Genomic DNA, 26,738 nt, shown 5'->3' on the forward strand with positions numbered 1-26,738 from the left:
GAGTAATGGATTTCAAATATTAGTGGCTGAGTGGGTAACCACTACGATAACCACAATGCGTTTTGCTATAACTCTGGGAAGCATTACCAGGGAAGTTAAAATTTTAAGAAAACAATTATAGAAGTGATGATGGTTACACAAGTATCTCCCACAAAGCTAGGAAAAACTCAGCTGCCAGAATCTTTATAATTGATAGATATAATATGTATGATGGATAGATAGATTGATAGATACTCAAATAATTTATGTATGGAAGACACTTTACTTCTACAACATCCTTTTTCATATGCCTTACATACATGGATCATTTGACTTTGAAAAAAACTCACAAAAGTTTAAGGAAACTATGGAGCAGACAGTGTAAATAGGTTACCCACATCCAGAGGGTAGGGGTGTGTGTGTGTGTGTGTGTGTGTGTGTGTGTGTGTGTGTGTGTGTGTGTGTGTGTGTGTGTGTTTATGCAGGCAGATCTAATTCTTAAATTTTGGACTTTTAACTTCTGAACTGATGATCTTTCCCTTTAACTATGCTACAAATCTTTCCTCATATGCAAAGCTGCCTTTAACATTAGGAAAATAAGTGAAAAGAAACTTGTATATAATTCTCCATAGTCTACTGTCTGGTAGGTTTTGTGTACAGATTTAAGATTTGCTCAATTTATGAAACTTAAAATATGACACAGTGACTTTTGTGTAGTAAACCTAAGCAAACAATTATGAGAGCCATTAAAAGCCCTATTTAAGAAATATGGGAGGAGGAGTTCCCGTTGTGGCTCAGTGGTTAACGAATCCGACTGGGAACCATGAGGTTGCAGGTTCGGTCCCTGGCCTTGCTCAGTGGGTTGAGGATCCAGCCTTGCTGTGAGCTGTGGTGTAGGTTGGCTCGGATCCTGCGTTGCTGTGGCTCTGGAGTAGGCTGGTGGCTACAGCTCAGATTCAACCCCCTAGCCTGGGAACCTCCATATGCCGCGGGAGCAGCCCTAGAAAAGGCGAAAAGACAAAAAAAAAAGAAAGAAATATGGGAGTATGGGAATTCCGATTGCAGCTTAGCAGGTTAAGAACCCGACATACTCTCCGTGAGGATATGGATATGATCCAGGGCCTCACTCAGTGGGTTAAGGATTCAGAGTTGCCATGAGATGTGATGTAGGTCACAGATGTGGCTCAGATCCGGTTTTGCTGTGGCTGTGGTGTAGGCTGGAAGCTGCAGCTCTGATTGGACCCCTAGCCTGGGAAATTCCATATGTTACAGGTATAGCAGAAAGGAAAGGAAAGGAAAGGAAGAAAGAAAGAAAGAAAAGAAGAGAAAGAAAAGAAAAAGAAATATGTATATAAAATTAAGCCTAAAGAGATAGAAAGGAAAACTAGTAAGATAAATGGATGGCAAGTATAAAGAATATTGATATTTTAAAACTTCATCCTTGGAGTTTCCATTATGGCTCAGAGGTCAACAAATCTGACGAGCATCCATGAGGATGCAGCTTCCATCTCTGGCCTTGCTGTGAGCTGTGGTGTAGGCCATAGACATGGCTCGGATCCTGTACTGCTGTGGCTGTGGTGTAGGCCAGCGGCTACAGCTCTGATTCGACCCCTAGCCTGGGAATCTCCATATGCCATGGGTGTGGCCCTAAAAAAAAGACCAAAAAAAAGTTCATCCTTTATTATAAAGGTTAAGTACACATAATTCTGTTTAAGACAAGAAATCTGAATGGTATGGATTTATATAGTGTTTGTAGGTTTGTAAACATATGCACTTTGTGAATTTTTATATTTATATATTCATATTTTTATACAGAAACAAAACAGTATTATTTGATGCTAAATCCATTGGCTGATTGATACTAGCTTACTAAATTGATCAATTACCAATAATGGGACAAACTTACATCATATGTCTATTAATGTGTTGCATGTGAAGAACACATCACTGAAAATGTTGAAACTGAATCTAAGAACGGGAAAAATAATAGACAAAACAAAATCAGATTAAGGGTCATGCTGTAAACAACCAGCCTAAACGCCTTTAAAAAAAAAAAGCCATCACAAAAGACTAAAAAAAAAGAGAGAGAGAAAGAGCTCAACCATTTTACTGAAAACTAGATAGAATTGGTAACAAAAGGCAGTGTGTGATCCTTGTTTGATTTCTGGGTCAAAAATAAAGCAGTTTTAAAGGACATTATTGGGAAAAGAGGGGAAACTTTAAATATGAACTATATATATATTAAATAATATTGCTGTATTAGAATTAATTTTTTGTGTGAAATGATGGTGTGCTTATTTGGAGATTCATATGAGATACATGCTGAAGTATTTAGGAGTGAAGTGTCTTAAATGCATGATATCTGCAACTTTCAAATTGTTCAAAAAAAGCATTGAGTGATAGAATTGAAGCAAATATGGTGAAATGTTAAGAACTGGTAAAAATCTGGGTGAAAAATATAAAAAGGTTCATTATATTACTTTTTTGCTTTTCCGTAGGTTTGAAACTTTTGAAACTACTTTGGAAAAAATAACACCAAAGGAAATTCTTCTTTAAATTCTTTATTTCATGTGCCCATTTCGAAAATACTGAAATACAGGTTTAACATACACGTACTTACTATTTTTAAAGATTTAAAAATAGAACATGTTGAATGAATGTTACAAATTATAATCAAAATTTACCACAAAGTACTTTGATAATAAGACAAAATAGTCAAAAATTATGTTAAATTTCTAGTGCACATTTTAAAACAAGAATAAAGGATATGAGTGACATTATTATTCAGATGAGGCTTTCTCTATCTTAATTCCTCGGCTCCCTTCCCACTTAAAATCTTAAAAAATATTCATTATAAATTGGAAGTATAGATTTCTTAGAAAATCACTGGATGATAAGTTGTATGGTTCTCCTTACAGGTACAACCTACTCTTCAGTAACCTGTAAGCCATTGAAAGTGTAACTCCATATCCAAGGAAAAAAGCCAAACCACGATTTGGCTGGGGAAGGGGTGTCAAATACGCAATCGTGTGGTAGATTCGCGCGCCAACAAAGAGTCTGAAGTGCAGGATGGCCGTAGAGAGATCTGGACCACTCAAGGAATACAGAAGGCCAATGCCAAGGAATGGCACAATATTTTCAAGGTCATTCAGGTGGGCTCTGTGGAAAAGATGACTTATAAAACACTAATTTCAAAATAACAGAAATACATCCCTTTCCCCCTCTCTTCTGAAACTAAATATGTGTTAAGGAATCATAAACATGTCAAGTAAGATTGATTTAGGGAGTTCCTGTCGTGACTCAGTGGAAACGAATCCTACTAGTGACCATGAGGATGCGGGTTTGATCCCTGGCCTTGCTCAGTGGGTTGAGGACCCTGCATTGCCATGGGCTATGGTATAGGTTGCAGATGTGGTTTGGATCCAGTGTTGCTGTGGCTGTGGTATAGATGGACCACTGTAGCTCTGATTGGACCCCCAGCCTGAGAACTTCCATATGCCGCAGGTGCAGCTCTTAAAAAAAAAAAAAAAAAATTCATTTTCATTCTCTTAAATTCCCTTGCTTCCTTACCCACCTGGCTTTTATTTAAAATGTCTCATTATTTTTGTTTCTTTTATTGTTAGTATAACTTAACATAGAGAAGGCATCTTGCACTTTTAAGAATATCCAGACTGCATCTATCGAACAAAACTCACTTCATTTTTTTTTTTTTTTTTTTTGTCTTTTCTGGAGCCACTCCCACTGCATATGGAGGTTCCCAGGCTAGGAGTTGAATCAGAGCTGTAGCCACTGGCCTACACCAGAGCCACAGCAATGCGGGATCTGAGCCTCGTCTGCGACCTACACCACAGCTCATGGCAACGCCGGATCCTTAACCCACTGAGCAAGGCCAGGGATCAAACCCACAACCTCATGGTTCTTAGTCGGATTCTCTGACCACTGCGCCACGGCGGGAACTCCCAAAACTCACTTCATTTTTATAGACATAAAATACCTTTTCTTCTCAGGTTCATACAACAGCAATTCATGATTCTACTTATAAAATCTCTTCTTCCCAAAAGCAGAAAATCCTTTGGTTACAGTCTTTCTTAAGGCTCCACCCTCACTTCTGCTAGTCTGCAAAACGATTACTGACAACAGCCTTGTCCACTCACCCAAACCACTAGGCTGCCAAGAATCAATTTATCAATTTAATATCAAGAATTTCATGCTCTCCACATCCAAATAACAGGATACATAACCAGTCTTTCAAAAAATGAGAAAAATCTGAGCCAACCTATCCTAAAATTACAAAAATGATTAAGTAATAGCTATGGAACACTGTACAGAGTACACACAAAAATGATAGATAATAAGGAGAAAGCCATATTTCCTGCATTTGAATTTTATACCACAGCTAGAAGAAAACAGAAAGCGTGGTTTAGACATGAGTTTTCCTCCAATTCATGGCACCTCTGGCCAGGATCATGACTAGAAGGCACATCTATTCTTGATAGATATCTATGTCAAAAATTTCTTGATATAGACATCTTGATAGATGCCTATATCAAGAATATCAATAATCTAGATCTCTATTCTTGATATATAGACTTGAGTTTTTTTAGAACTTAATTTTCAAATTTGGTATCTTGGTTTAAGTCTCCAATTTGTTTAAGACTCTGGACTAAAAATTGAGATTCTGAAACATATTTCAAAGTGAAAAAATATTTACGTTACTCTCTTTTCTCTTAGCAAAAAAATGTTAATTATTACATATTGCCTGCTCAATGACCACAATTCTCCTCCCCTCCTTTCCTTTCTCCTCTTTTCTATAGATTATCTTGAAAGCTCCTGAAAAATATAACAAAAGCTATGAAGAAGGTAATGGTAACCTAGATAAGCAACAGTTTTGAAAGATTTAAATAAGCAACTATCTGTTCCTGAATAAAAGCCAAGACAAAAAGGTATGAGATTTTTTTGTCCCTTCTCTTTCATGGGACAATCCAAGGGTTACTAAGAGTGAGGTGAGCAAGAATGGACAGGAATATTATTTTCTGCTAAAGAAGAGCCTGCTTCACAAATTGCACAAAGGGTATTTGGTTTATTTGAATTCTCTGCTGGAGTGCAGATAAATCTTCATCTACCACATTGGCCATGTTAGTTTTCGCCTTCAGAACATTTAGAAGGACAGACATTTTAAAGTTGGGAAAGAACCTATAACAGGGAGACCCTTGGAAAACAATGTTTATTTCTAAGCCTACATTAAGCAACTGGCAAATAGAATGTGGTGTTAGGAGTTCCTGTCTGACTAGCATCCATGAGGACGCAGGTTCCATCCCTGGCCTCTCTCAGTGTTGCTGCGGGATGTGGTATAGGTTACAGACGCGGCTCAGATCCCTTGTTGCTATGGCTATGGTGCAGGCCAGTTGGCTACAGTTCCGACTGAACCCCTAGCTTGGGAACTTCCATATGCTGTGGATGCAGCCCTAAAAAGATGGAAAAAAAAAAAAAAGAATGCAGTGTTAAAACAGAGGAGAAAGTCAAGGACAATAAGGAGTAAAGAGCTTCAGGGGAGGTGGGGAGATAGAGGGAAGGAAGTTCAAAGGCAGGGCTTCCTTGTACCTTACTGGCCTCTCTATTTTTTCTGGTTTCCTTCTTTATTTCTTTTTTTCAATTCTCTTTCCTTGTTCTCAGCTCTCAAAATGGTCTCACAAATAACATTCTTCATTGTCCTGGTAAGGCCTGTTTTCAACAGAGCTTTATACACTACATTAATTTATGACACTTTATCTACTTTTCTCTTTTATATTCCACCCCAGGCACATGCTTACCCAGCTCTCCAGTGGGCAGCATCCTTCCACTCCAGCCCTTTCTCTGCTTGAATAATAGGAACTCTTCCTAGAGGGGCTGCTTCCTTCATTTTTGTGTCGCTTCCCACATTGAAAAGCCAGAGTCTGATCACCAGGGGGCATTGTACACACAGTTGCTGCACCTCCTCAAGGATCCTGACTCCTTTCTGAACAAAGGTCAATTGCTCTTCCCAAATTTTATTTGTTGTTCACAACCTTTTGAGATTGCCTTACATGATGGCTTTCTCCTCTAGAAGTACAATCTTGTGGGCATGGAGAGGTAAAAGTGGGGCTTGGAAGGGAGAGTGGGAAGGAATATAAAAGCTTCAAATAAAATACCTTTTCTAAGTTTTCATACATGAGACTTAACTTTGATTTTCCTTTCACACTTACTAATGCTGCCAAAGGTTTAACTGTTGTTCCTCTCAAGTTCTGGGCCATTTTATGACTGTAGGGTCATGATTAGCATCATGTATGCAATTACCTTCCCTAAAAGGGATGCATGAATAGGATGAGACAAAGCTTTAAACTGCTTACTGTCTCTTTAGTAGTTTTGATAATGCCACAAAGCTTTATTCATCTTTTCTAATTTTTATTCTTTTTCATCACGACACTTACAATTTTCCTCTGATACTGTCTGAAATTTTCACATTGATTCTTTGTCCTGAGACTATTTTAGATCCACATTCTCAGCACAATTCATTTTCATATCTGGCCAGTTTGCATAGTAGGGTGGCTGAATTAACAAATATATAACTAAATGAAATCAAAGATAAAATTTTGCACTATATGGCAGAGACTTCCTCTTAGGAAAAAACCATTCTTGCTCGATAAAGAACTTGAGGTTAAACTTCTTTTCATAAACAAAAAATTTAATTTAATTTTAGTATCGGAAGAGCAGAAAAGCATATAGGGCAAAAGAAGAGCCTGCACAATGGCATAATGCTGGCATTTTGTGAGGTGCAGAGGAGACAGTGTAACTTCCCCAAGGAGAGGATGCTGAAGGACACAGTCAAGGCACTAACACATGACCTGAAGTACTTGTGTGCCATAGTGTAAACTCTGCACCTCAGTTTAGTTAAGTCTATTTTTTTGGCCATGTCCACAGCAAATTAAAAATCCAGAAAATAAAAAGTGATCATGCAAGTATGGTTTAGATTCTAAAAGGATTAGATGCTGCAGCTAATACCTGAAGTAAATTTTTTTTCTTTCAGTCTCATTTTTGCTATCTATCTACACCTACCAAATTGAATAAGTGTAGTCAAAAATACTCATGATGTTTCTTAACTATTCATCACAACACTAAGTATCTGTATGTCTAAGTTTGGTTATGAAAACTCTCCACTGATTCTTTAATTTTATATAATTTTACTTATTCCATGAAATGTATCTGGAATTGTACTACAGTTTGGATGTAGCATTAGAAAGTACTACATGAGAAGACAGTACATAAATTTAATGTTCTACGTGTTAGAAAAAGGTAACTAATGGATTGGCAGTGGAATCTCAATATAAAAAATTTTGCAGTGGGGAGATAATTGACCAAGATGGGTTACATAGAAAGCTCCTGAACTCCCCTCTTCTCACAGATACACCAAATGTACAGTTACACATGGAGCAATTATCTATGAAAGAAATCCAGAAACTAGATGAGCAACTTCTATACACTGAGAGAATAAGAAAATATCCACATCGAGATGGGGAGGAAAGGCTGAAACATAATCTTGCCATAAATCCCACCCCCAGCACAGCACCATACAACTGGAAGGGAACTTCTAACTCCCAGGTTATCCTGAGGAGAAAAGGGTTTGGACTCCACATTTAGTGGTCCAACCTTTAGAACATTCACCGAAGAAACAACCCTCAACAAAGCACTTAGCTCTGTAAGTGAATGAGGATTGTATCCTGGAGGTCCACAAGACTAAAGTAAACAAAAGAGAGGTTGTTAACAGGTGCATGAGACTTGCTGTAGTTCTCCCCCCAGGGCTCAGCACTGAGGGAGCAGACAAAATGTCAATCTCCCAGTCTTTCCCTAAAAGGAGTTCATCTGTGTCTGTTAATATATATATATATATATATATATATATATATTTTTTTTTTTTGGCCACACCTATGGCATATGGAAGTTCTTGGACAGGGATTGAATCTAAGCCATAGCTGCAACCTCTGCCACAGCTGCAGTAATACCAGATCCTTAACCTACTGTGCTAGGCTGGGAATCAAACCCACATCTCTCATCAGTGACCTAAGCCACTGCAGAGACAATGCCAGATCCTTAACCCACTGTGCTACAACAGGAACTCCCATCTTTTTATTTAAAGGCTGTTGCAAGGAGCAGGCTTCTAATTCAGTATGCATCTGGAGGCTGGCTACAATTCTCATCAGAGACTAAAGAAGCCAGAAGACATCACCCTGACCTCTTCCTTCTAGCCCACTCAAAGTTGCCAGCATCTCCTCAGAAGGAGCTTGTACACACTTCTGGCATGCCAACCTTTGCAGATACTACTGAAGGGACAGGCTCCTGGACTGCCTGGCTTGGGATAGCCAGTGGGGCTTACATTCATGAGCTCCACAGGACTATAGCAAACAAAGAAGCAGTTTCTTAATGGGTACAGAAGAGCCCTCTCTCCCAACAGCTATACATCTGGACCCAGCAAAAAGAGATCAGACAAAAATGTCCAAATCCAAGTTTCTCTCTGGAAGAGGCTTAACTACATATTTTCCTAAACAGAAGGTCTGGCTTCCAGTGAGCCTGAATCTAGGTGCTGACTCCCCTTTAGGACACTTGAAAAGTCTTGGCATACCCTCAACAATGTGGAGCCAGTAAAAAATAAAGAAGGTAGTTTGGATAATCATGAAGGTTGGAGAGACAACCAGGAGCTCAGGCAGGCTAACTGACATGGTTCATCTCCCACGTGAGACCACTCTACTAAGACTGGGAGAGAAGGTTGTTTTATCTAATGCACTAAAACTAACACAGAGAATAAAGAAAAAGAAACAGGGAAATATGTTCCAAACAAAGAACAAGATAAATCTACAGAAAGAGATCTTCATGAACTAGAGAACTAGAGATAAGTGATTCACTTGATGGAGAGTTCAAAAAAATGGTCAAAAGATGCTCACCAAGGTCAGAACAGTAGTACATGAGCAAAGTGAGAATTTTGATAGAAATGGAAAATATTTTAAAAGTACCAAACAGAAATCACGGAGCTGAAAAATACAATGACTGAATTTAAAAATTCAATAGAGGAGGTCAATGACAGATTAGATAAAACAGAAGAAAGGATCAGCAAACTTGAAGACAGTGCAGTAGAATTCATGCAGTCAGGAAAAAAAAAGAAAAAAAGTAATGAAAAAGAGTGAAAATAGCTTAAGGGACTTACAGAAAACCCACAAAAAAATATCAACATATACACTGTAGAGGAACCAGAATTATGAGCATGAAAAGGGGGCTGAAAGCTTATCCAAAGAAATAATGGCCAAAAATGTTCCTGAGACACATTATTAAATTATTAAAATTAAAGTCAAGTAGAGAATATTAAAAAGAGCAAGAGAAAAATAACTTGTTTTATGCAAGGGAACCCCCATAAAATTATCAATAAAATTATCAGTAGATTTTTTTTATCAGAAACTTTGCAAGTCAGAATGGAGTGGGATAATATATTCAAAGTGCTATAAGTAAAAAGTACTAACCAAGAATACTCTACTCAGAAAAGTTTTCCTTCAGAATTGAAAGAGAGATAAAGTTTCTAGACAAACAAAAACAAATAGAGTTAATCACAGCTAGACTAGCCCTAAAAAAAGTTCAAAGTAGTTTTTCAAGCTGAAACTGAAGGATACTAATTATAAGAAAAAAAGTATGAAAGTATAAAACTCACTTGTAAAAGTAAATATACAGTTAAAGTCAAAATACTCTAATGTAAGAGTGGTGGGTAAATCTCTTAAAACTCTAGTATAAAGATTAAAAGACAAAAGTATTAAAGCAACTGTAAATACAATAATTTGTTGATGGATACATAATGTAACAAGATAGACAATGTGACATTAAAAAACATAAAATGTGGGGGGAAGAATATAAAAATGTAGAGCATTTGAATGCATTCAAAGTTAAGTTGCTATCAGCGTAAAATAGAATGTTATAAATATAAGATGTTTTATGTAAGACTTAGGGTAACCACAAAGTAAAAATTTATAGTAGATACACAATAGATAAAAGAAGAAGCAATCAAAGCTCACCATTAGAGAAAATTGTCAAATCACAAAGGAAGAAAGAAAAAAAGGGAAAAAGGAATTCCAAAACAACCAGGGGAAAAGATTAACAAAAGCAATAAGTACTTACTTGTCAGTAATCACTTTGAATGAAAATGGGCTTAAACCATCCAATCAAAAGATACAGAATGATAAAATAAATTAAGACCTAGCAATATGCTGCCTATAAAGAGATTAACTTCAGCTTTAAGGACACACATGGACTCAAAGTAAAGGGATGGAAAAAAGATATTTCATGCCTGTGGAAGCCAAAAGAAAGCTGTAGAAACTATACTTATATTGGGCAAAAGATATCTTCAGTATAAAACTGTAACAAGAGACAAATAAGGTATTACATAATGATAAGGGGATCAATTCATCAAGAGGACACAACATTGGTAAATATTTATGCACCCAGCATAGGACACCTAAATATATAAAGCAAATATCTGATCTAAAGGAGAATAACAATACATAATTGTAGGGGATTTCAATATCCCACTTTCAGCAATGGAGAGGTCATCCAGAAAGGAAATCAATAAGGAAACATTGGACCTAATCTATATGTTAGATCAGATGGACCTAAAAGACTTTTACATAATTTTTCATCCAACAGCGACAGAATACAATTCTTCCCAAGTTCACACGGAACATTTTACAGGAGAGATCATATATTAGGCCAAAAAGCAAGCCTTAATAAATTTAACAGGTGTGAAATCATCTATTCCAACCACAACAGTATGAAACTAGATATCAATTACAAAAAGAAAACTGGAAAATTCACAAATTTGTGGAGATTACACAATATCTTACTAAATAACCAATGGGTCAAACTAAAAATCAAGAGGAATTTAAAAAAAAGAAATCTTTAGACAAAGATAGAAATAGAACATACCAAAACTCATGGGATTCAGAAAAGGCAGTTCCAAGGGGAAGCTTATAATGATAAATGCCTACATTAATAAAATGAAAGCTCTCAAGTAAACAACCTAACTTTACACTCCAAGAAACTAAAAAACAAATAAAAGCAAATTAAGCCCAAAATTAGTAAAAGGAGGGAAATAACAAAGATCAGTATAGAAATAAATGAAATAGAGATTAAAAAGAGAATAGAAAAGATGAATGAAGCTTAGTTGAATTTTTAAATGATAAAATAGGCAAACCTCTAGCAAGGCTTATCAAGATAAAAAGAAAGAAGACTCATATAAATAAAATTAGAATTAATGAAACATTCCAATTGATACCATAAAAATATGAAAGATCAAGAGAGACTACTATAAACAATTACACACCTAGAAGAAATTATTAAATCCTTAGTAAAATACAACCTACCAAGGCTGAATCATGAAGAAACAGAAAATCTAGACAGACTAATTACTACTAAGATGACTGAATCAGTAATCAAAAACCTCCCAACAAAGAACCAGGACCAGATAGTTTCACTGGTGAATTCTACCAAATACGTAAAGAATTAACGTCAATCCTTTTCAAACTCTTCCAAAACATAAAGGAGGAAGGCATATTTCCAAACTCATTTTACAAGGCTAGCATTACCTAGATATCAAAGAAAAATGAAAATATCCCTGAGAAACATAGAGGCAAAAATCCCCAAGAAAATATTAGCAAACCAAATTCGAGAGTTTAATTAAAAGGATCATATACCATTATCAAGTGAAATTTATTCCAGGGATGCAAGGACAGTCAACAACTGCAAATCAATCGATGTGATACTCCACATTAACAAAATGAAGGATAAAAATGATCTCAGTAGAAGTAGAAAAAGCACTGACAACTCAAAAGCCTTTAATGATAAAAACTCAAAACAGGAGTTCCCGTCGTGGCGCAGTGGTTAACGAATCTGACTAGGAACCATGAGGTTGCGGGTTCGGTCCCTGCCCTTGCTCAGTGGGTTAACGATCCGGCGTTGCCGTGAGCTGTGGTGTAGGTTGCAGATGCGGCTCAGATCCCGTGTTGCTGTGGCTCTGGCATAGGCCGGTGGCTACAGCTCTGATTCAACCCCTAGCCTGGGAACCTCCATATGCCACAGGAGCGGCCCAAGAAATAGCAACAATAACAACAACAACAACAACAAAAAAGACAAAAGACAAAAAAAAAAAAAAAAAAAAACTCAAAACAAATGTTATAGAGGGGATGTACTTCAATATAATAAGGACTATTTATGACAAACCCACTGCTAACATTATACTCAATGGTCAAAAGCCAAAATTTTTCCTCTAAAATCAGGAACTAGACAAGGATGCACATTCTCACCACTTTAACTCAATATAGTACTGGAAGTTCTAGCCAGAGCAATTAATTAAGAAAAGAAAAAAGAAAAATGGGCAGAAGATCTAAACAGACAGTTCTCCAAAGAAGATATGCAGATGGCCAAAAAACACATGAAAAGATGTTCAACATCACTCATTATTAGAGAAATGCAAATCAAAACCACTATGAGGTACTACCTTATACCAGCCAGAATAGCCATCATCAAAAAGTCTACAAACAATAAGTGCTAGAGACAGTGTGGAGAAAAAGGAACCCTATCACACTGTTGGTGGGATTGTAAATTGGTACAACCACTGTGGAAAACAATATGGAGATTCCTCAGAAAACTAAAAATAGAACTACTATTCGATCCAGCTCCTGGGCATCTATCCAGAGAAAATCACAACTCGCAGACACATGTACTCCAATGTTCATTTCAGCACTATTTGCAATAGCCAAGACATAGAAACAACCTAAATGTCCATCAACAGAGAAGTGGATCAAGAAGATGTGGCACATATACACAATAGAATATTACTCAGCCATTAAAATGAACGAAATACCAACATTTTTAGCAACATGGATGGACTTAGCAATTATCATACTAAGTTAAATCAGCCATACAATGAGACACCAACATCAAATGCTTTCACTGACAGTGGAATCTGAAAAAAGGACAGACTGAACTTCTTTGCAGAACAGATGCTGACTCACAGACATTGAAGAACTTATGGTCTCTGGAGGGGACAGTTTGGGGGGTAGGGAGGTGCGCTTCGGTTATGGGATGGAAATCCTGTGAAATTGGATTGTTATGATCATTATATAACTACAGATGTAATAAATTCATTTGAGTAATAAAAAAAAACTGTAAAAAAAAAGAAAAGAAAAAAGAAAGAAGGAAGGAAGGAAGGAAGGCAGGTAGGCAGGCAGGAGGGAAGGGAGGAAAAGAGAGAAAGGGAGGAAGGGAGTCATCCCAAAAGAAAGAAGTAAAACTGTCTCTATTTGCAAATGATAATGACATTACAACAAAAACATACACCTAACTCAACAATAACAAAAAAACTGTTGGAACTAATAAATGAATTTAGTGGAGTTTCAGGATACAAAATCAATATGCAATAGCATTATTTTGGAGAGTATTAAAGCAAAATTCTTAGTCAAATTTCAATAAAACTGCTTCCTACCATGCAATGAAAAAAATCAATTGCATTTCTATACACTAACAATGAGCTATGAGAAAGAGAAAGTAAGAAGAAAAAACAATTCCATTTACAACAGCATCAAAAAGAATAAAATACTTAGGAATAAATTTAACCAAGGAGGTGAAAGATGTATACACTGCAAACTATAAGACACTGATGAAAGAGAAGAAGAAACAAATAAATGAAAAGATTTTCTCTACTCATAGACTGGAAGAGTTAATACTGTTAAGATGTCTGCACTACCCAATGCAATCTACAGATTTAATGCATGCACTCCCTCTCAACATCCCAATGGCTTTATTTATTTATGTATGTGTGTGTATGTATGTATGTATGTATGATCTTTTTAGGGCCATACCCATGGCATATGGAAGTTCCCAGGCTAGAAGTCGAATCAAAGCTGCTGTTGCCAGCCTATGCCATAACCACAGAAATGTCAGATCTAAGCTGCAACTGTGACCTACACCACAGCTCACAGCAATGCCAGATCCTTAACCCACTGAGCAAGGTTCTTATGCATACTAGTTGGGTCTGTTACCGCTGAGCCACAATAGGAACTCCCTAATGGCATTTTTAGAAAAACGGAAAAACCAATTCTAAAATTTATATAAAACCACACATCCAAAGCAATCCTGAGAAATAAAAACAAAGCTGGAGGCATCATACCTCCTGATTTCAAAATACATTACAAAACTATGGTAATCAAGGTGGTATGGTATTGACCTCAAAGCTGACACAAAGATCAATGGAACAGAACAGAGAGCCCAGAAATAAACACATGCATATACAGCTAATTAAATTTTGACAAAGGAGCCAAAAATACACAATAGGGCAGGATAGTCTCTGTAATAAAATGTGTCAGTAAACCTAGATTTCCAAACACAAAAGAATGAAACTGAACCTTATCTTACATCATACACAAAAATCAAATCAAAATGGATTAAATATTGAACATAAGACCTGAAACATAAAACTCCTAGAAGGAAAACAGCAGGTTCTTTCACAATGGTCTTGGCAATGATTTTTTGGATTTGACATCAAAAACAAAAATAAACAAAATGGAACAATATCAAAACAAAAGGCTTCGGCTCAGCAAAATAAACTATCAGCAATATTAAAGACAACTTACAGAATGGGAGAAAATATCTGCAAACCACATAACTCACAAGGGGTTAGTATTTTAAAAATATAATAAACTCATACAATTCTACAGCTAAAGATAGATAAATAAATAGAAATAACCCAATTGAAAGGGGGGACCAAAATAGCCATTTTTCTAAAGAAGACATGCACATGGCCAAGAGGTACATGAAAAGGTGCTCAACATCACTAACCATCCAGGAAATGTCCGTCAAAACCAAAATAAGTTATCACTTCACGCCTGTTAGGATTATTGAAAAGACAAGCGATAGCAAATGCTTGCCAGGATGTGGAGTACAGGAAACTCTTGTACACTGTTATTGGGAATGTAAACTGGTACAGCCACTATGGAAAACAGCATGGAAGTTCCTCAAAAAAATTAGAAAATAGAACTACCACTATTTCAAAGAGATCTCTGCACTCCCACATTTATTGCCACATTATTCACAAGAGCCAAGACATGGTAACAATCTAAGTGTCCATCAACAGATGAATGGATAAAGAAAACGTGGCATATATGTATATATAATGCAGTGTTATTCAGTCCTAAAAAGAGAAGGAAATTCTGTCATTTGGATGAAATAGTACATCAACTCTGAACTATTTTAAATGAAATAATTAAGACAAAGAAAGACAAATATTCCATGGTATCACTCACGTACAGAGTCTACAAAAAGAAAAAAAGTGTTGAACTTATAAAAACGATGTAGTGGTTGCTAGGTGATGGGGTAAGGGAAATAAGGTGAGGTTGATAAAAGGTACAAACTCAGTTTTCAGATGAACAAGGTCTGAGGATCTAAAGTATAACACAGTGACTATAGTTGACCACACTTCACTGGGTTATTGCATAACTTCATTGTAACACTTTATTGTGTTATTGTATTGAAATTTGCTATGAAAGTAGAACTTAAATGTTCTCACCAAAAAGAGGGGAGAGTAGGTGAAATACGTGTGGTGACAGGTATGTTAATTAATTCAACAGAGGGAATTTGATAATGCATATATGTATGTAAAGTGACGTTGTACATTTTAAACACCTTAATTTTATTTGTCAGTTATACCTTAGTAAAGGTAAAAAAAAATGTTTGCAATTTACATCACTTTATGACAAGGACTATGAAATCTACTTCCAGAACTCAAGTTCAATGTGCTTTTAAAATAAGTATATGAATGGCATTATTAAGAATCTGTGTAGATGGTATCTGGGCTTATTGCTTTTCATTGTTCATTGAATTCTCAGTACGTTAAACATAATATCTACAAAGGAGAGAGGGGGCAGAGAGAAAGGAAAGGGAGAGATTTCTCAAGTTCATATTTTGAATCTTCTGCAAAAATATATAGCTCTTCAACCTTTGGCCCAAGCTAACAGTCTCACCTCTGGAGAAAGATGACAAAACTGCAAGAATCTACTGTCCTCACTTCACCTCCTACCTGTCATTAATTTTGATAAATCCCTACACAGAACAAAGTCGTTAACCCCAGCAAAGTGCATAGAAACGCTAAATTAGAAATATGTGCAATCACAGTGATAGTTGGAGACTATTCTAGGGTGCTAATTTTCTCTAATTACATGGCCTAGGTAAAATGATTGACTTTTCTTCCTTCTTCTTCAAGACCTAACATCCTCAACTTAACTTTGTGACCAAAATTCTTGGGTCAAGTAAGTAATTTCAGGAGACAGTGGGTTCACCTTCGTACACGTTCCACTCTTTCATCTGTCCGAAGATACTTCTTGGCATTTTCTCCCTTGCCAAAGCTTGAGCAGTCTTCTGGGTTGGCAAAAACCTATTCCAAATACCAAGGAGAAAAACTATTTCAAATACAAAATTACATGTGGGTATTCTACCTGAAAAATTATTTGCATTATAATGGAAGAAATACAGGCATTTTATTATGAAAAAAAAAAAAAGGAAGCAACAGATCAAACCCAAGGGTAAGAAAAGGCCTCTATTCTTAAAATCTGAATTTTTATTAACAGTGTAAAAATATTTTTAAAGGGAAGCATAAATAAGAACTTAAATAAAAAAGCACTGTATAGGGAGTTCCCATCGTGGCACAGTGGTTAACGAATCCAACTAGGAACCATGAGGTTGTGGGTTTCGATCCCTGGCCTTGCTCAGTGGGTTAAGGATCCGGCATTGCCGTGAGCAGTGGTGTAGGTTGCAGACAAGGCTCAGATCCCATGTTGTTGTGGCTCTGGTGTAGGCCAGCAGCTACAGCTCCAATTCGACCCCTAGCCTGGGAACCTCCATATGCCACAGGAGTGGTCCAAGAAATTGCAAAAAGACAAAAAAAAAAAAAAAAAAGCACTGTATAAAAATAGTGAAAAGGAAGCAAAAATGGAAAAAAAGAGCACAATTCTAAGTCCTCATTGACTACTATGATGGTGAACTGGCATTTTTATAGTGATGTTGATACATCTTCTCTCAAGAATATTAATATTTCCAACTGAATGGCTCCTGTGAAAGTCGTAAGTTTACTTGCCAGTGATATTAAGAGAACGGATACGAAGCATAAAAAAGTGAGGGGCAGGAAAAGCATGTTGTCCTTTGTTAGGATAAGTGTGCCTCTTTTCTCTTCCCGGATTAACTAAAACTTTGGGTTGAAAAATCCTGTGACATAAAAGAAGTTGAATTGCTTTACTATAAATGCCAACTATATGTTCTAGGGGATAAGTTCATATTTCCTTCCTGCGATTATTATTCTGTTTGAAATGATTTCCCCATTTCCTGAAACTTGAAATATGCATTTAAAAATATTTAAGTATGTTCTACTATTTAATAATTTATAATAAAGAAAAACATGAACTATAAAATTAGCCTTAATTTAAGCTGAGATACCTCATAAGTATTATAATATTTTTCTTTATATGACATGAGTATTTATTTCAGATAAAGATGTTCAGGAGAACAGAGAGACAGGGATGTGATACTGTATCAACTCTTAAGGTCAGATCTGTCTGTCTGGTTCCTAACTAAATGCCTGGCACACACTGGATGGTCAATAAATATATTTTAAATAAGTAAACACATGCATTACAATGGAAAGTGCATGAGATTTGATTTTAAACCAATCCGAATTTGAATCTCATCCTTGCCCTTTGTTGGTGTGTAACCTTGGGAAAGCTACTGAACCTATCTTTTATTTTCTCACCTATAAAACGGGAAGAGTAATGCTCATCTCACTTGATAATGCTAACAGCTAAAATGCTGCCATGATCTGGCATAAAGGAGACTGAGGTGGCTCCTAGCATATATCACTGGCACACCCTATAGTTGAATTCCCCTCTCTTTTTCTTTTAAAATCAGGTACATTTCTGCTATCTTTAGTGCCGCTACACTTCCAGAGGAGAGTGTGGACCTGGTGGTAACAGATATTTAAACACGTGTGTATGTGTCCCCACTACAATGCAAACATCCTTGGGAAAGAACGATGCCTCAAGACAATAACAAGGAAATACCTTAGGGAGGACAGTGACTTCTAGATAAAAGCAAGTCTCTGGAAGACAAAAACTCAGGATAGGCACTAAGAGAGAAATCATGGTTTCCAGGAAGAAGTTTCTGAATAGTCGATGGGACCACACCAATGAAAATTGTTTAACTTTGCCAAGGTAGCCCTGCTGAACCCCTATCACTGTCATCATAAACCCTGCTTGAATACAAGTTATATGTTTCAAAATCATTTTCCACCTTTCCCAAGCCTCTAGTTAAAAAAATATATATATTATTAGCATACTGGGTAGAAATACTATGCACTTAAGAAGTCAGCCACACAAAATCCAAATGCTTTGTCCCAATCATAAGAGACTCCGCTGATAATAGTCACTTTAATTCTAACCCCAAAAGCATTTCCTTGACCTGTAATAGAGCTGAAAACACCAGTTAACTGTCTAGAAATTAATTATTTTTTAAACTCTGGCAAAATTAACATCAAAATCACAAAAAGTTTCCTTGAAAATGTTGATATTCCAGAAATCTCATATGCTCGACAGCATGACAAAAGGTAAAAGCTACAGTGGAAAAAAAAAAAAACAAAAAACATTTACTAGTTTCTGGGAGAAAGCACCTATTCTATACATGAGATCCAACTATACCAAATGATTGCATATTTCATTTACAGTATTAAACAATACCCATTGGGCTTTATAAAAAATAAATTAAGAAAATTGCTTTCCAGAATCTCAACTCTTAAAAGAAAATATTGCCTCCAAGGTCTTACCTTTCTTGTCAACCTATAGAATGCAGTTGCAGTACTCATAAACATCATTTTTGAAAGAACGATTGTTGCATAGGAGGCAAAGGCCATGAATACTTCATTTTTCATTAGCTCCGTGAGGTCAGCCATTTTTTCAGTTTTGGTCTGGAATCTTAAAAAGATTTTAGGCAAGACAGGAAAAAGCAGACATAAATACCCTCAAAGAACTCAATGGTCTTTTGGAGTGCTTGCATATATTAACCCTACTGTTCTCAAAAATCTCTTGAGTTATTTTCAGGAGAAGGAGATTTCATTTTTCTTCATTTCAAAATGAATAGCACTATGGTTTTTTTGCCTAGTTCTATATCATTAAGCTCAAAGACATCAAATAAGTACCGATTAGAAAGGAAAATGTAGGGGCTATGCCAAGCAAAAATAAATAGGCAAACTCCTCTAAAGAGAGAATAAAATCATATTTTTGCATTGAATTGAGCCACAAATTGGACACACAAAAAAGAGACTTCATGAGTCTCTTCAGAAACATCAAATTAGGTACATAGTAGTACCATTAATATTTTATTAGAAATGCCTAAATTCTAGACTTGTGGTTGCCAAGGGAGAGAGTGTATGAGGCAGGGATGGATTGGAAGTTTGGGACTAGCAGATGCAAACTATCATACATAGAATGGATAAACAACAAGGTCCTACTCTGTAGCACAGGCAACTGTATTCAATATCCTGTGATAAACCATAATGGAAAAGAATAAGAAAAAAATGTTATATATACATATAATTGAATCACTCTGCTGTACAGCAAAAATTAACACATTATAAATCAACTATACTTGAATAAAATAAAATTTTAAAAAGGAAATGCCTAAATTCTAATATATGTTCTCCTTTGCAAACCCAACTTTCAGCCTTTTGTCATGTCAGTATTCAAGATCTCAGCTTCCAGGATTTGGCTACTAACCTTAATTGAGAGATTTAGCCTCTGTGAGACTAAATTTCTTCATTTATAAGACCAGGAGTAATAATACCTCCTAATACAGTGGGTTGTGGCCAGGATTTAACTGAGATAACATTTGGAATATACAGTGTCTGGCCCATGAAAACCCTCAATAAAGTTTATCATCACTGTCACCACAACCCACTCATCATTTACACCAACACAGGCACAGAGGGTGGAGTAGGATAATGGAAACGTACAGGAACAGGCTTACAAATGCAAGGTAAGAAATTGGCACTTAGAATATTTTCATAGAAGGGACAGGGGAGGAGGATTAGCTTTACAGAAATCATTTGGTTATTTCACATTCCGTATTTACTTCCTTCTAAAAGCTTCCTTCTTCCTTCTGTCAAGAGTAAACTGAATGTAACTCTCTGAGTCCAGAGTTGGAAATATAACTGGAAAAGTGCTCAGAAGAAAGCAGAGGCACCCTGGTGATCCTGAAGTCCAACTGGATAGGAATCTAGGGTAAAGCTGAAACTTCACACTATCGGACAAGCATTCTTTTAAACCTCCTCTGTTCTATTCTCAGCCCCATTATCAGCTTCTTCTATCTCTTCCACATAAGTATGCATTTTTTTCTCATACCCCAGCTTAACAGCAATTTTATCAGCTTAGCATAGAGTGCCATCTCTTATAGACATATCTGTTCCTGCCCTTAGAACACGACCCCCGCAGGCGACCTAGAGTGACATCTATCAAATTCTAATCATTCTATCCATCTACCAATAATCTACAAACCTATATATCTTTCTACACTCTGTACTGGCCATGTAATTACCTCTATGTTACTGTTCAATGTGACATAAATCACATATATAATACATATATATTTCATTTTATAAGATTTGACTATATATCCAATTATACCACATACTTTGTAGGCATTACCTTACATAATTTTTGTAACTATAATATTATAGTCCTCATAAGTTTATCTATTCTACAGATGATGAAAATGGAAATGAGAGATATTAAGCTGCCCTCCTGGGACACAAACCCAGGTCTCTGATCTCACATCTCATACAGTAAGCATACTGCACTGTTTCCTTCAAGAGACTATAAACTGCTTGGTTCTGATTCAGTTAACATTGACTGAATGGCCACCCTGCGGCTGGCAGTGCTGGCACCCTTCCCATCTGTTATCGTCATTCTTCTTATGCTACAAGATAGGTATTACTCCCATTTTGCAGATAAAAAAAAACCCAAGGCTTCCTATGCAACCTCTATTTTAAAATGGGGGTTAGGAGTTCCTGTTCTGGCTCAGGGGAAACAAATCTGACTAGCATCCACGAGGACCCAGGTTTGATATCTGGCCTTGCTCAGTGGGTTAAGGATCTGGTGTGGGTCACAGACATGGATCGGATCCCACATTGCTGTGGCTGCAGCATAGGCCAATGGCTACAGCTCTGATTTGACCCCTGGTCTGGGAACCTCCATATGGCGTGGGAGTCTCCCTAAAAAGACAAAAAGTAAAAAAATTTTAAAAATAAAATAGGAGTTCCCGTCGTGGCTCAGTGGTTAACAAATCTGACTAGGAACCATGAGGTTATGGGTTCAATCCTTGGCCTCACTCAGTGGGTTAAGGATCTGGCATTGCCATGAGGAGTGGTGTAAGTTGAAGACGTGGCTCAGATCTGATGTTGCTGTGGCTGTGGTGTAGGCTAGTGGCTACAGCTCCAATTAGACCCTAGTCTGGGAACCTCCATGTGCCGTGGGTACAGCCCTAGAAAAGACAAAAAAAAAAAAAAAAAAAGAAAGAAAGAAAATAAAGATAAAATTGAGGCTAAAAATATATTCCTTGGATTTTGGCAAATTGAAATATACAGTTGGAGAATCGTATGGAGGTACCTTAGAAAACTATACATAGAACTACCATATGACCCAGCAATCCCACTCTTGAGCATATATCCAGACAAAACTTTCCTTAAAAAAGACACATGCACCCGCATGTTCATGTAGCTCTATTCACAACAGCCAAGACATGGAAACAATCCAAATGTCCATCCACAGAGATTGGATTAGGAAGATGTGGTAAATACACAATGGAATACTACTCAGCTGTAAAAAATAATGAAATGCCATTTGCAGCAACATGGATGGAACTAGAGACTCTCACACTGAGTGAAGTAAGTCAGAAAGAGAAAGATAAATACCATGTGATATCACTTATATCTGGAATCTAATATACGGCACAAATGAACCTTTCCACAGAAAAGAAAATCATGGACTTGGAGAACAGACTTGTGGTTGCCAAGGGGGAGGGGGAGGGAGTGGTATGGGTTGGGAGCTTGGGGTTAATAGGTGCAAACTATTGCCTTTGGAATGGATAAGCAATGAGATCCTGCTGTGTAGCACTGGGAACTATGTCTAGTCACTAATGATGGAGCGTGATAATGTGAGAAAATAGAATGTGTACCTATATGTATAACTGGGTCACCATGCTATACAGTAGAAAAAAAACTGTATTGGGGAAATAACAAATTTTTAAAAAAGAAAAAATATACAGTTGATCCTTGAACAACACAGATTTGGACTGTGTGGGTCCACTTATATTTGGATTTTTTTCCACACTAAATCCCAAAATACTAGACAGTCAACAGTTGAGTGAATCTGTAGAGGCAGAACCACAGATACAGAGGAACTGTGTATAAGGAGGGGTGATTATAAGTTATAAGTGGACTTTGGACTGTGCAGAGAGCTGGCCTTTCAACCCCTTAATTGGTCAAGGGTCAACTACATTTTGGTTTAAACACACACGCAAAGAGTAGGAAATTAACCCACCTCCACAAGTCAGTAAACTTGAAAGCAACTATGTTAGATAGATCTACCAACTAAAGAAGGTCAGTCACTGTCTGATTATATAAGAGTGTAGTTGCTAACCAAGGCAGCTGCTGACTTCTAATACACCCTGACAGGAGTTCAGGGTGGATCAGAACGAGGCACTCTGTGTTTGGGGGACAACTGCCAGGTCTGCAGACAGTTGGGTATTTTCAAGGGAAAGTTTTATGAGTCCAATTTCTTGCGTCTCCTCATAATTAGAGAAGCACTAAAATGATTAAAGAAGACATCTGTTCCTTGTAACCAGCAGCAACCTTCTACCAAGATGTGTTTACCAAAATCATACATATACTGACCTCCCCCACTATCTCTGCAGAGAAGTTCCTCGGGGCTACTGAGAGGCTGTCTCCTGGGCTACAGTCCTTAGAAAGCCCCCAATAATACTGAACTCATCATGAGTCCTTTTCCAGTCAACAATTCTCACTGCAAGATAAAACTTTTAGCAACACTTAATGTGCCTGCTCTTCTTTTAGTATTAGGGCTGGGAGGAGTCAGAAATAAACTGTACTCTCCTCCAGAGTGCATGTAGAATCATTAGCTTAAAAAGGAATCCCTAAGTCCTGTGCCTCTGGACAAGGATCTGAAGAAATGCAGTAGGGATGCTAATTTTTAAAAAAATTAAGAAAAGTTTATCAAGAAGGAAGTGCCGCCATTTCACAATAATTTTAAAGGTAAAACAGTTTCCTGCAGGTCCCCGCTAGTGTCCTCAGAATGAAACGTATTCTGCCATGGAATAAAAGTCCAGAGAATGATTTCCTTTCAGTGAAAATGGGTACTGAAAGAATAGAGAAAAAGTGGAAGACTTCCAGAACTGTTGGTGGGAAAGGAACACAAAGGCATGAGCAGTCGGAGGCAAAGGGCAACAGGAAACTTTTTCTTTGAAGGCGAACAATACACTGAGCGTGCACTTCACACAAAGAGGGTTTCTCAATCACCAAGAATGTGCCTTAGCCCCTCAAGCCTGTAGTTCTGGGAGACAGACCAACACTGGGCTTTTGTTATCACACACCCGATGGGCCAAAGAACTGCCCCTAGGGATCAACATGGTCTATTCCCAGCATCTGAGGGCAAAGTCAAGAAAGTGAAAGGTAAGGCATTAAGAAATAGGAGTCATTTGCAGCACAAAATTAGGCAATACTGATCTAGACTTTCTTTTTCAAGGCTGATTAGTAGATAAGTTACCCTGAACCTGCAACATGGCAGGGCACTGTACTCCAAAAAACATTACTGGAAGCTTTGTACCAGGAAAGGTCTCCAGGAGAGAGGAGAGCAGTATAGGAGTAATAATAGTTCAGAGGGTAACGTGTTTAGTGATTTGAGGAGTCTAGGAAGGCAGTAGAAACAATCTAAGAAAAGTAGGCAGAGCAAAACATGAAACAGTGATGAGTTATAGAAAATGAATTATTTCAATGATGAATTCTATTTTTATGGTGTGTTGTTTCCTTTCTTGCCCATCATGGGTTGGCCCAGTAGACAATTTCTCTAACTATCTCACCAGAGAGTGGGGCTCAGTTCCCTAATGTGGAAGTGAAGTCTTTACAAAGGACAAAGAGTGGCGTGTCAGGCTCACAAAGACTCTGGAATAGCCTACAGTACAAGTAGAACCAACTCTGCCATTTACAGCCATGATTAACTTATCTTACTTTAAAATCAGGTTACTAATACTTCTTGCCTCACAGGAATCCTATGAGCATTAAAAGAATAAAGTATTAAGTGCTTAGAAAAGCACTGAGACCCAGCAAATGCTATGTAAGTATGTGGTAAATAAATAAGCTCTTACCTTGGTACCATTCTAGGCGCCAAGGATACACTTTGAGTTTTCAAGGTTATCCCATTATCTCACTTGAGGATTGGAGAACTCTAAGGTAGTCAGTGCAAATAATATCTGCCACTACCTTTAACATATAAGGAGGGAGTTCCCATTGTGGCTCAGGAGATTATGAACCCGAATTGTAACCATGAGGACGTGGGTTCGATCCCTGGCCTTGCTCGATGGGTTAAGGATTGGGCATTGCCATGAGCTACAGTGTGGGCTGCAAACACCGCTCGGATCTGGCATTGCTATGTGAATAACCCCAATTCAACCCCTAGCCTGGGAACTTCCATATGTTTTGGGTGCAGGCCTAAAAATACAAAAAAACAGCAATCGAAACAAAACAAACAACACATATAAGGAAACTGAGGCCCAGAGAAATAAAAAGAGTAATTTGACCCAACTTCACAGTGGAGGCAGACTGGAACCCAGTTTTCTCAAGTGTTTTACTTGTGGGCTATCTACCATCAAGGCTAAGAGTTCTAGATTGACCTGGCCTTCTAGGAGCCTCTTTCTTCTAAATCCCTTTCCTGTCTTGTCACCTCATCCTCTGGAATCCCACCCCATCCCTATAGTATCCTTCACCATTGAGTAATAGATTCTATTAATTAAGAAATATTCCTCTTCTCTTTACAGGCTCTTGGCCAAAGAGAGCAAAGTTCCCTTGTCTGTAGTGGCCTTTCCACATCAACACTGCAAAACACAGAAAATGTGAGCACGCACTCTCACGGTCATGACTCTGCAATTTTCTTCCCTCTTAAAGCAAAAGAACACTACCCACGAGATAAAGAAGAAAAAATAAGTCAGTGGTCTTGTTGCTGTGTGTGAGCTCTAGAATTTACTGAACAGATGGAGGTGACTGCAGACATGGCTTCAGAGCCCAGGTGCTGGGAGGAAAATGCTGCTTGGTCTGGGGAGAGATGGGGTGAGGCTGTGCTCAGGTGACGGTGCTGACCTCCATTTCTAGTCTCAGCAACTGAGAAACAGCACTCAGAAACAAACAGAAAAACTGTACTTGTCTGCCACAGAGAGTAAGACTCAAATTTGGACTGATTTGCCATTTCTAAAGATGACCAGAGATGGTCAGCACACAGAGGCCTCTTATTTTGGAAACAGCAGAAAAAATCAGAAAAACTCAACACCCAGGGAATGCAAAGGGTGGGTCTAGTTTGGTATTCACAGCAGACTAGGGCTCTGAGAACACCAGGCTAGACTGGCTGAAAGGCTGTTAGCTAGGGGGCCTGGAGAAGTTTCCAGAGCCGTTCAACATGTTTGATTTCAGCCCACTTGGCACTTTCTTGGAGAGAAAACAGGCAGAAGGAAAAAGAGGAGGGGAAAAAAGTGGTGCCCAGATTACCAAGAGGCCTTGGGACAATTTCAAAGGATGCAGGGAGATGGAGGATCTGCATGTACCCTTGTTCCCACCATCCCAGTCCAGCAATAGCAGTAATAACTGAGGCCTTAATTCTCAAGGGAGGTTTCTTTCTCCTTTACTCCTTCCACATGGCTCTCCCCCTCCACACTGCGGGGTGGGGACTAAGAACCCTCCCGGGGAGTTTTATCCTTTGCTTTCCAGTCAGCTGACTCTAACAATGTCTAATTCATCTAACAGGGTCTAATTCATGTCCTCCTGCACTATTATTATTATTACTAATTTAACTTCCCGATGTTTCTCTTGCCTGTGGTTTTGAACCAAGAAGAGCAAGTCCTATTCTTCAGGAGGTACAAAAGCCAGCCTGCCCTGGAACTTAGAGCTGAGGCAGGATTTTATACCCTGAGGATAAACACAAGTTGCTTAAACTGCAGCCACTTCCTCTATCACTGTTACTAGCACTTACTATTTATTCCCCCAATGCTTGGGGGGTTGGGGGCAGGCTTTCAAACCGGATGCTACCTCGGTTTGAGAAAAAAAAAAGTGAGTAAAATCATCACTTAAACATGAAAAGACTCGTTCTCTCAAGTTTTATTCCTGGAGTTTGACGACTTACCTACAAGGGGACAGGAATGAGAAACTCCCTTTTAAAAAGTGATGGACCGAAAAGCAAACGCTTAGCAACAAAGAAGTAGCAGGTCCGCAGAGGCCCTCAAGCCTACACCTGCCACCCAGGTCCCCTTCCCGCCGCCGCCACCCTTCCCTTACCCTCTGCTTACACACCCCTCCCGCGCACGTACTGTGGATCTGAGCAGGAGGAAGACCGCAAAGCTGTCCCAGAGAC

General features: G+C 37.8%; 1 protein-coding gene across 4 annotated transcripts; it reads right to left on the minus strand.

The window, feature by feature from the left end:
- Positions 1-2,524: 2,524 nt before the first annotated feature.
- Positions 2,525-26,738, minus strand: MGST1 (microsomal glutathione S-transferase 1). Of its 4 annotated transcripts, none has more exons than XM_021091170.2 (4): positions 26,678-26,738; positions 18,884-19,031; positions 16,356-16,450; positions 2,525-3,138 (listed from the first exon to the last, which is right to left on the minus strand). In XM_021091170.2, exons 2-4 carry the CDS (start codon positions 19,007-19,009, stop codon positions 2,892-2,894), a joined length of 468 nt encoding a protein of 155 aa, XP_020946829.1. In that variant the 5' UTR covers positions 19,010-19,031; positions 26,678-26,738; the 3' UTR covers positions 2,525-2,891.

This window comes from Sus scrofa, chromosome 5, assembly GCF_054392235.1.
Source record: "Sus scrofa isolate SSC_HxYL_T2T_F1_AM1 chromosome 5, Sscrofa_HxYL_maternal_Yorkshire_Landrace_v2.0, whole genome shotgun sequence".
NCBI lineage: Eukaryota > Metazoa > Chordata > Mammalia > Artiodactyla > Suidae > Sus > Sus scrofa.

Bases quoted from the DNA above. Each gene is read 5' to 3' on its own strand.
- MGST1 (XM_021091170.2), bottom strand. From the start codon at position 19,009: ATGGCTGACCTCACGGAGCTAATGAAAAATGAAGTATTCATGGCCTTT. The intron at 16,451-18,883 runs GTAAGACCTTGG...TATTTGGAATAG, and splicing joins TCTATAGGTTGACAAGAAAG to GTTTTTGCCAACCCAGAAGA. The intron at 3,139-16,355 runs GTGAACCCACTG...TCTTTTCCACAG, and splicing joins AGAGTGGAACGTGTACGAAG to AGCCCACCTGAATGACCTTG.